This window comes from Muscardinus avellanarius, assembly GCF_963383645.1.
Source record: "Muscardinus avellanarius genome assembly, chromosome: 18".
Classification (NCBI taxonomy): Eukaryota; Metazoa; Chordata; class Mammalia; order Rodentia; family Gliridae; genus Muscardinus; species Muscardinus avellanarius.
In genome coordinates, this window is record NC_137804.1 from 41,098,301 (window position 1) to 41,109,124 (window position 10,824).

At 58.0% G+C, this 10,824-nt stretch overlaps 1 protein-coding gene across 1 annotated transcript; it reads right to left on the bottom strand.

Moving 5' to 3' along the window:
- Positions 1-54: 54 nt before the first annotated feature.
- Positions 55-4,992, bottom strand: NXNL1 (nucleoredoxin like 1; the record flags this gene model as incomplete). Its single annotated transcript, XM_080715424.1, has 2 exons — positions 55-391; positions 4,667-4,992. The coding sequence occupies 2 exons, from the start codon at positions 4,990-4,992 to the stop codon at positions 55-57; spliced, it is 663 nt and encodes a 220-aa protein (XP_080571550.1).
- Positions 4,993-10,824: the final 5,832 nt, after the last annotated feature.

Genomic DNA, 10,824 nt, shown 5'->3' on the forward strand with positions numbered 1-10,824 from the left:
GAGACCTTCCTCCAGACCCGAAGAGTGCACCACGCACGCGCCGCGCCCGGGAGGTCAGAAGAGCCCGCTGGCCCCGCCCCCCGCGCCGGCCCCGCCCCCCGCGCCGGCCCCGGCCCCGGCCCCGCCCCCGGCCCCGCCCCTCGGCGCGCGGTCCACGCGGTACTTCCGGCGGCGCAGCGGCTCGGTGAGGCTGCGCGGCGCGGGCTCGTCCAGGTCCTCCGGCTGCAGGAAGTTGCGGTCCAGCACCTCGGCCGCCTCCTGCCAGTTGGCGAAGCAGGCGGGGCCCAGGCGCTGGATCTCCGCGGCCGCGTCGCGCGTCAGCACGGCCCCGCCCGGCTTGAGCACCACGACGGCCGGCAGCCGCTGCACCGAAAACCGGCGCCCGAGGTCCCTGCGGGAGGGCGGGCGTCGGTGACCCGGGCCGCGAGCCGCGAATCCCGGGCCGCGAACCGCGAATCCCGGGCCGCGAGCCGCGAATCCCGGGCCGCGAGCCGCGAATCCCGGGCCGCGAGCCGCGAATCCCGGGCCGCGAACCGCGAATCCCGGGCCGCGAGCCGCGAATCCCGGGCCGCGAGCCGCGAATCCCGAGCCGCGAGCCGCGAATCCCGGGCCGCGAACGCAGGGCCCGCAGCCTCCTCCCGGCACGTACTGCGCGCGTGCACGCGGCCCAGACTGGCCCCGGCGCTTGGCCTTCGTGCAGCGCAGAACAGAGCCCAGGAGGCCCGTGCAGGATGAATGAATCAATCAGTGCCACGCAGGGCCACCAAAAAATATTACTCTGTGTGTGTGGTACTGGGGGTGGAATTCGGGGCTTTTCTACCTCCGTTCTGCACTCCCAGACCTATATGTTATATGTAAACAGGGTCTCACTAAGTTGCTGAGCGCCTCAGTAGCTGAGGCTGGCTTCGAACCTGTGCGATACTCCTGCCTCAGCCTCTCAAGCTCAAGCGCGGGGATGACAAGCGTGCGTCACCACACCCGGCTCGCCAAAAAAAATATATAATATTAAATGGGGCAAGGGGTTACTGGTTAGGGAGAGCCACTCCAAGGAGGTGACCTTTGCGCTGAGGTGAGGGATGAGGAGAGGGGGAGCTGGGAAAGGGAGTCCCAGGCAGAGGGCAGGCTGTGCAAAGGTCCTGGGGTGGGAGGGTGGTTGGGATACAGCCCTGGAGGGGCCTGGGAAGGAGCTTACATTTAGCCTAAGCTTTAGGGGGGAGCCAGTGAGAGCTCCGCACAGCCCCCAGCAGACCTTGCAGCCATCCAGGCCGGAGCACCCCACGCCCGCCATTGGTGGAGGGGCCTGCCAGGCTGGGCTGATCGCCCGGTTATTCTTCTCAGCCCACTGGGTTCTCAGATGATCCTCTGTCAGGGGCGCGCACAGAGAGCGCGTGCTACTTGCAGAATCCCAGGAGTAAGATGCCGGGTTCCGCCGTCAAAAATACAGAGCGTAAGCCGGACGTGGCGGCGCAGGCTGGTCATCCCAGCACTCAGGAGGCTGAGACCCGAGGATCGCGGTTCGCGGACAGCCTCAGCTACTTAGTGAGGCCCTCCTTCAAATTAAAAAGAATACAGAACAGGGCAGGAGGTGTAGCTCGGAGATCGAATGCCCCTGGGTTCCATCCCCAGACCCCCAAAACAAACAAGCAAAAATTACAGTGTAGCGGGCATGGTGGTGCACGCTTCTAATCCCGGTACTTGGGAGGCCGAGAAGGGAGGATTGCAGGTTCGAGGTCACCCTCGGCAATTTAGAAATGAGAGACCCTTTTTAGAATATAAAAAGGGCTGGGGGTGCGGCTCAGAGGATGCGTTCTCCTTCAATCACCAGTACCAACAAGACAAGTCAAAAACAGAGTCAGCCTGGCATGGTGGCACACAGCTGTAGTCCCAGAACTTGGGAGGCCGATTTAGGAGGATCGCAACTGGAGGTCAGCCTCAGCAGCATACAAACACTCAGCAACCTAGTGAGACCACTTTTCCAAACAAAAAATAAAAAGGGCTGGGGATGTAGTCCCTGGTTCAATCCCTAGTACCACAAAAAATACATACACACAGCCGGGCGTGGTGGCGCACGCTGGTCATCCCAGCATTCGGGAGGCCGAGACCGGAGGATCGCGGTCCGCGGACAGCCTCAGCTACTTAGTGAGGCCCTCCGCAACTCAGTGAGACCCGGTTTCAAAATAGAGAATAAAAAATAGGGCAGGGGGTGCAGCTCGGAGGTAGAATGCCCCTGGGTTCCATCCCCAGACCTGAAAATAATAATGATGAGGGTGATGGTGGGTGGAGAAGGAAGGTCCCCATGGCCAGAAACCTTAAGCTTGTGTAATAAAATGAAGGAAATGGGTCGAATGTCACCAAGTTCACGGCTCCAATCACGCGCCGGAGAGCTAAGCAAAGAGTGAGACGTTGCCACTGCCCCAGTTTCAGATGCACTTTCAACTCTTTGCTACATTTGACGTTTTCCTGTGATGGGGACAGAACCCAGGGCCTTTGCACATGCTAGGCAACCGCTCTCACCCTGAGCTCCACTCCCAGCTCCTGAAAAACCATTTTGTAATAAAAAGTTGTAGTTTATCCCCAGCTCAGCAAAAGTGAGAAGCCAAGAAGTTGGGGTTAAGTAAGAATGAAAGCAGCCGGGTGTGATGGCGCACCCCGTAATCCTAGTACTTGGGAAGCTGAGACGGGAGGATCACGTGAGTTCAAGCTCAGCCTTAACAAGAACCTGTTTCAGAATTTAAAAAATAAATAAAGGGATGGGGGTATAGCTCAGAGGTAGAATGCCCGTGGGTTCAACCTCCAGTCACAAAACATAAATAAGTAAATAGATAGATAGATAAATAAATAATAGGGTTGAGGAGCCAAGAGGCAAATGCCCCCAGGTTCAATTTGCAGTACTGAAAAGAGAGACAGACAGACAAGAAAGAAAGGGGACTGAGGTAGGAGGATCACAGGTTCGAGGCCAGCCCCAACAACTTAGTGAGGCCCTCAGCAACTTAGACACCACTTCAAAATAAAATAGGGCTGGAACTAGAGCTCAGAGGTAGAATTTCTCTAGGTTCAATGGTTCAATCTGTAGTGCTGCCCCCTGCACGCGTGCGCGCGCACACACACACACACACACACACACACACACACACATACACACACACACAGTAGCCAAACATGGTGGCAAATGCTTATAACGCCAGTACTTGGGACTTTGGGAGGCTAAGACAGGAGAATCACAGGTTTGAGGCCAGCCTCAGCAACTTAGTGAGACCCTCCACAACTTGTGAGACCCTGCTTCAAAATTATTATTTTTAGCCAGGCGTGGTGGCACATGCCTGTGATCCCTGCGCTTGGGAGGCTGAGACGGGAGGATCGCGCAGGTTCGAAGCCAGCCTCAGCCACTTAGTGAGGCTCTCAGCAACTTAGTGAGACCCTGTTTCCAAATAAAGTATAAAATAGGGCTGGGAGTATAGCCCGGAGGTGGAAAAGCCCCTGGGTTCCACCCCCAGCACCACCAAAAATATATATATGATTATTATTTTCTTTTGTGGGTCTGGGGATGGAACCCAGGGTCATTCAACCTTTGAGCTACAACCTCTGCCCTATTTTTTTATTCTTTATTTGGAAACAAGCGTGAGCCACCATGTCCAGCTAAAAAAAAGAATAATAGATGAGGCTAAGTAGCTGAGGCTGTCTGTGAAACCGCGATCCTCTGGTCTCAGCTTCCCAAATGCTGGGATTACAAGTGTGCGCCACCACGCCCGGCCCTGCTTCAAAGTTAAAAAAAAAAAAAAATCCAGGCTTGGTGGCGCACACTTGTAATCCCAGCACTTGGGAGGCGGACACAGGAGGACCGTGGATCGCAGCCATCGTCAGCTACTTAGTGAGGCCCTCAGCAACTTAGCGAGACCCTGTATCCAAATAAAAAAATAAAAAGTGAGGTCCTTTGCAACCCGGTGGGACCCTGTTTCAAAATAAAGAATAAAAAAGCCGGGCGTGGTGGCGCACGCTTGTAATCCCCGCGCTTGGGAGGCTGAGACGGGAGGATCAGGCAGGTTCGAAGCCAGCCTCAGCTGGTTTAAGAGACCCTGTTTCCAAATAAAATATAAAATAGGTCTGGGAGTGTAGCCCGGAGGTAGAAAGCCCCTGGGTTCCATCCCTAGGACCACAAAAAAAAAAAAAAAATAATAATAATAATAATAGGGCTGGAGGTGTAGCTCAGAGGTAGAGCATCCTGGGTTCCATCCCCAGAACTGCAAAAAATTAAAAAAATCCCCATCCCTGTCCCCAAAAAGGCTTGGAGGAGGGTGTAGCTTAGTGGGAGAGGGCTACAGGGGTCAATCCCAGCGCTGTGGGGAGGGGGGAGGCCACTTTCTCCAGACGCATTGCCCGATGGGAATTTCTGCAAGGTTTCTAGCTGAGTGTCCGCGGGCCCTCCCCCTCCCCCTCCCCCAGAAAGCTCCGGCAGGTGCAGTCCTGTGGGTGTCTGGGTTTCCCGGCTGAGTGGAGCCTCCTCCTGCACCCCCACTTCCCGGTACACAGACTGGCACCTGTGTGTGTGTGTGGGGGGGCTGCTGACTCCCTCGAAGTGGACTGGACAGGTCAGTACAGAGATGCTGTGATTTCCCGGGAGCTGCCTCCTCCTCCAGGAAGCCCACCCGGACCTCCGGCCCCGCCTCACCTTCTCAGGTCGTCCTCGAAGGGCAGGAAGAGCCACTTGTCGGGCATGTCCCTGAGGAAGAGGTCCTGCTGCTCCGCCGTGGGGTCCTGGGACACGTACACCAGGGCCAGCTGGGCCGCCCGCAGCACGTGGAACTCGTCGGTGAGCCGCACGAAGAAGTCCTTGAGCACGGGCGCGAAGGCGCGGCTCGCGGGGCAGGCGGCGGCGCCGAAGAACAGCAGCACCAGCCGGTTCTCCAGCCGCCGGCCGAGCTCGGCCTCCGTGTCCAGCGCGTCCTGGGCGCTGTTGTTGCGGATCAGGACGCGGCCAGAGAAGAGCGACACCATGGCGGCCCCTTTGCCAGAAATAGGACGCGCCGGGAAGGCGGCTTAGGCCGCGCTAAGCTGCTGAAATCCGCCGGCTCTGCAGACCTCCGAGGCCGCAAACGCCCTCAAAGCACACGGCGGCCCGGGCCGCGGCTCGCCGGGCACGCAGGAGGCCCTGGGTTCATCCCCAGCAAGCAGAAAGAAAGGGTGAGAGCCAGGCGTGATGGCGCACCTGCCATCCCAGGACTTGGGAGTCGGAGACGGGAGGGTTTCAGGTTGGAGGCCAGCCTCAACATCTGGGGCCTCGGCAACTTAGCAAAACCCTGCTCCGATTATTTATTAATTATTATTATTATTATTATTATTATTATTATTACTATTATTATTGTGTGTGTGTGTGTGTGTGTGTGTGTGTGTGTGTGTGTGTGTGTGTGGTACTGGGGTTCCTGGAAGCCCTTCTACCTCCGGGCTACACTCCCAGACCTATTTTTACATTTTTATTTGGAAACAGGGTCTCCTAAGCCAGCGCGCGCGGCTGGCTTCGAACCCGCGCGATCCTCCCGTCTCCGCCTCCCAAGCGCGGGGATGACGAGCGTGCGCCGCCACACCCGGCTCTCCCATCCTTCTTTTTTAAAAAATCGAGCCGGAGGATCGCGGTTCGCGGCCAGCCTCAGCTACTTAGCGAGGCCCTCTGCAACTCAGTGAGACCCTGTTTCAAAGTAAAGAATAAAAAATAGGGCTGGGGGTGTAGCTCGCGGTAGAATGCCCCTGGGTTCCACCCCCAGTACCGGAAAAAAAAATTAAAAAGAGGAGGAGAAAGACAGACAGACAGACAGACAGACTCTCGTGGGGTCATGGGGCCACCAAGGCAGAGTCTGGAGAGAGGCCGCTGGGACCACGGGACACCTGGAGCCCGGGGAGCGCAGCCAGGAGGGATCGTCCCATTTTCCCTGGAGACGTCAGGGGGCGCTCTGCCGCGCCTCTTTTGTTGTTTTTGGTCCTGGAGATTGAACCTGCAGGCATTCTCCTGTGGATACACACGCCCAGCCCTCTTTTTCTTTTTTTTTTCTGGAGGTTGAACCCAGAGGACTTTTCCCTCTGAGCTACCCCCATCCCCTATTTTACAACACTAAGTTGGGGAGGGCCTCACTGAGGAGCGAGGCTGGCTCCAGACTCCGGCCTCCAGTCTCAGCCTCCCGGGTCTGGATCGCTGCCGCCCCACCGCGCCCCGCTCTGCGTGCCGCTTTATTTTACTTAGTATTTTTTTCTTTTCTTCGCTTTTTTTTTTTTCTTTTGTGGTACTGGGAATTAAACCCAGAGGCATTCTACCTCTGAGCTACATGCTCCGACAAATCTTATTTTTCATTCGAAAACAGGGTCTCACTAGGTTTTTGAGAGCCCCGCCCAGGAAACGGCTGAGGCTGCCTGTGAACCTGCCGTCCTCCTGTCTCAGCCTCCCGAGTGTCCCCCACCATGCCCCGTTTGCTATTGTATTTCAACATTGTTTATTTCTTCTTCTTCTTCTTTTTTTTTTTTTGCAGTTACTGGCGATGGAACCCAGGGTCATTCTACCTCCGAGCTACACCCCCAGCCCTATTTTTTAATTCTTTATTTTGTTTTGTTTTCTTTTCTTTTTGGTGGTGCTGGGGGTGGAACCCGGAGGCTTTCTACCTCCGGGCTATACTCCCAGCCCTATTTTATATTTTATTTGGAAACAGGGTCTCACTGAGTTGCTGAGAGCCTCACTAAGTAGCTGAGGCTGGCTTCGAACCCGTGCGATCCTCCTGTCTCAGCCTCCCAAGCGCGGGGATGACAAGCGTGCGCCACCACGCCCGGCCTTATTCTTTATTTTGAAAGAGGGTCTCACGCCCGGCCTTATTCTTTATCTTGAAACAGGGTCTCACTGAGTTGCCGAGGGCCTCACTGAGTAGCTGAGGCTGTCGGTGAACCCGGATCCTCCTGTCTCCGGCTCCCGAATGCTGGATTACAAGTGGGTGGCACCACGCCCGGTTTCTATTTTCTTCTGCAAAATACCAAGAGATCTTTGCTGTGGCAGACCACCCAGAGGTGGGCCCAGTGGGGGCCGCTGCCAGGTCCCCTGGGCGATCAATAAACATCGGTTGCCTTCCTAGAAGGAAGGACATCGGGAGGCACTGGGCAGCCAGGTGCAGAGCGGCCACCCAGGAGGAGAGGGGTAGGGACTTGTTCTGTTCTCCAGTCAAGAAGTTAGTGTTCTGCCGGGCATGGTGGTGCACGCTTGTAATCCCAGCGTTTTTTTGTTTTGTTTTGTTTTGGTGGTACTGGGCTTCCTGGAAGCCCTTCTACCTCCGGGCTACACTCCCAGACCTATTTTATATTTTCATTTGGAAACAGGGTCTCTTAAGCCAGCGCGGCTGGCTTCGAACCTGCGCGATCCTCCTGTCTCCTCCTCCCAAGTGCGGGGATGACAAGCGTGCGGCACCACGCCCGGCAAGAATAAATAAGATTTAAATAGTAGGGGCTGTATCTAGTGGTAAAGCACATGCTTAACATGTTGAGGACCTGGGTTCCATCCTCAACACTTTAAAAAACAAAAAGAGATTTTTTTTTTTTTTTTTTTTTTTTGGTGGTGGTACTGAGGTTCCTGGAAGCCCTTCTACCTCTGGGCTACACTCCCAGACCTATTTTATACTTTTTTATTTAGAAACAGGGTCTCTTAAACCAGCGCGGCTGGCTTCGAACCTGCGCCATCCTCCTGTCTCCGCCTCCCAAGCGCGGGGATGACAAGCGTGCGCGCCACCGCGCCCGGCTATAATCCCAGCATTCGGGAGGCTGAGACAGGAGGATCGCGGTTCGCGGCCAGCCTCAGCTACTTAGTGAGGCCCTCGGCAACTCAGTGAGACCCGGTTTCAAAATAAAAAAATAAAAAAGGACTAGGGGTGTAGCTCGGAGGTAGGATGCCCCTGGGTTCCATTCTCAATACTGCAAATAAATACATTAATTAATAAATAAGATAATGGCTCACTGGACACAGCCCGGCTCGGCGTGGCGGCAGCAGTCGCCCTAACTAGAGTTTTGGGACCACCTCAAGAAAATAAAATACAAAAACGGGGTTTTCAAAGACCTTTAGGTTCCAGCAGCTGTGGGCGGCATTGGCTTAGGTGGGTAACCACATGGTGCTTAGTCGGGCTTAGGAAACTTGGTAAAATTCAGGGAAGAAGAAGAAAGAGGAACAGGGGAGGAGGGAGTACTGGGGCAAAAAAGAGGAAGTTAGGGCAAAGGGAAAGAGGAGGAGAATTTCAGGACGGGGAATGGAGCGGAGGCCAGCGGAGGGCACCAGGGAGGGCGGTGGACAGTATAAGACCCAGCAGCTTTTGTGAATGAATGACTTCCAGCCCCAGCTCTCTATTTATTTTTCTTTTTAAGTGTACTAGGGATTGGACCCAGGGGTGTTCTGCTTCCGAGCTACACCCCTAGCCTTTAAATTTTATTTTTTATTATGAAACAGGGTCTCTCCAGGTTGCTGACGGTCTCATTAAACTGCTGAGGCTGGCCTCGAACCCGAGACCCTCCTGTCTCAGCCTCCCAAGTGCTGGGACCACACGTGAGTGTCACCGCACCTGGACAGCCCTCCGTTAAAATGGTGGGGGTGTCACTACCTGGGAGAACAAGAGGCCAGCTAGAGGTACCTTCATCCCCATCCCTGGCCTGGGAACGCAGCGTGGGCCCGGGGCTGGCTTTGGGCCTGTCCCCCGGATCTGCCTCCTCGCCCCCCAATTCCACCCACCCCGAGCTGCTGCAGAAACCAATGGCAGCTGGGGGCGGGGGCGAGGCCTGCCCGGCCCTGTCCTTCAAGTGGGGCTGGAAGCGGGCCCTGGCCACCTACCAAGAAGAGCGCTGCGAAGGTCGGCCAAGCGGGCTGGAGAACAAGCAGGGGCGGAGTGGGCAGGGGGGCACGGAGGGGGGCCGTGCAGGGAGGCCGGGGCAGAGGCAGGCATGGGCACAGCGCAGCCAGAGGGCCAGGAGGAGGCCGCAAGCAGCAGACGCCCCTGGAGGGACCCACCGGCGCGGGCTAGGTTTGCAGACCCCTGCCTGGGAGCCACAGTCCCTGCCTGCCTCCTGCCTGAGCTTCTGGGGAGCCCCGAAAGGAACTGCTGAGTCCGAGGGTCTGCAAGCGGCTCCAGGTCAGCTAAAGAGCCGGGCTGCCCAACCCTCAGCCCAGGCTGGCCTCTGCCCGCTCAGGAGCAGGGCTTTGGGGGCCTCTAGGTGAGCCCCGAGGAGCGCAGGCTGCGAAGCAGGCCTCGCCGGGGCGCTTGGGGGTGCTTGGGGGTCAGGATGGGAGCCTGGGTTGCGGGCTCTGTACCCGCTGGGCTTCTGGGGCGTGACATTGAAGCTCTGGGATTAGGATTTTAGGATTAGCTGGATCTTGGCTCTGCGTGCTCAAGTTTAAGGAGGACTTAGAACTTCCCGAGGCCCTTAGGGGGCAAGTCTGGAACTCCCTAAGTCTCTAGCGTGCGTGTTTAAGACTAAGACGCCTCGGGGCTTGGGTTTAAGACGTGCTGGGGCAAGGCTCCAACGCGCCCGGGTGTGAGCGGGGACTTTCTGGCCTCCCGGGCTCTCCATGCCATCTAGGGCGGGGCCCAGCGCCGAGAGCCACGCCCCCGCCTGCGGGACCCACGCGCTTCCCCGGCACGCGGCTAGGGAGGGGCGGGGCCGGTTGCCAGGGAGACGGCGGCCCTTCACGGCGGGCCGCTCTAGCCCCCGCGTCTCGTTGGCCGTCGGCTCGCTGGCCCGCGGCACCGCTCTATGGCCGTGGTCTCCGGAGGGGGACCGGCCTCGGCCACGAGGGTGGGGGGAGAATGAAGGGTTAAAACATAGGCGGGGCGTCGGGCTTAGGGCGGGCCTTGGGCGCTGAGGGCGGCGCAGCGGCACCTCGGGTGGTCAGAGACGGGCCGGAGGCGGGGCGGTGGCCAGGGAGGAGCCTGGGCCCGGGGGAGGGGCGGGGGCGGGGCTTGAGCAGGCTGGGGGCGGGGCTTGAGCAGGCTGGGTGCCCGTTGGGGCGGGGCCTGGCCTTAGAGGGGGCTGGGTCCTGCAAAGGGCGAGAAAGTAGGTGGAGGTGACTCGGAGGAAACCCCCGACCCGAGTCGGACCGAGTTGGGAACAGGACATGGAGAGGTTTCTGGGACAGAGGGTAGGGTCTACTCTTGGCTTAGGTCCGGTGCTTAGGGCTGTGGCTAGGAACAAAGTGGAGCCCAGTCTTTAAGGGCTAAATAGTGGAGGCGGAGCTTCGTTCTCAGGGCTGGCCGGAAGGTCAAGGCAGGGGGCCGAACCTAGCGGTGATTGACAGTATGGAAATCCTAGGCCTGGACCAGGTCTTGTTGCATCGATTGGCAGGGAGACGGTGCACCAGCCTGGAGGTGGAGCCTATCCGAGAGGTGGCCAATCCCAGGCGTGGGGCGGGGCCTTTCCCTAGGTTACGGTCCTGGTAGCCTCCCGGGGAGGGGCGTGGCCTGACCAGAGACGGGCTGAGCTATTCAGGGGCGGGGCCAGTGTCTGGGGGCGGAGCTCAGCCTGGGGGGGCGAGACCTGGTTTCCAGGGATCGTGATTAGATTGTAGCCCGAGGAAGGGCGGAGCCTAGGCTTGAGGGCGGAGCTTGGCCTGGGGCCTGGCCTGGCAGTGCCCGCCTGGAAATACCAGGCCTGGGGGCGGGTCGTAGTGCAATGATTGGCAGGGAGGCGGGGCACCGGGCTGGGATGGAACCTGTTTGGGAGGTGACTAATTCCTGGCCTGGGGGCGGGGCCTGGCTCCTAGGATACGGCTTTCGGTGCCGCCCGGGGCCGGGGCGGGGCGCGCTCACGCTCTCCGCCCGCAGG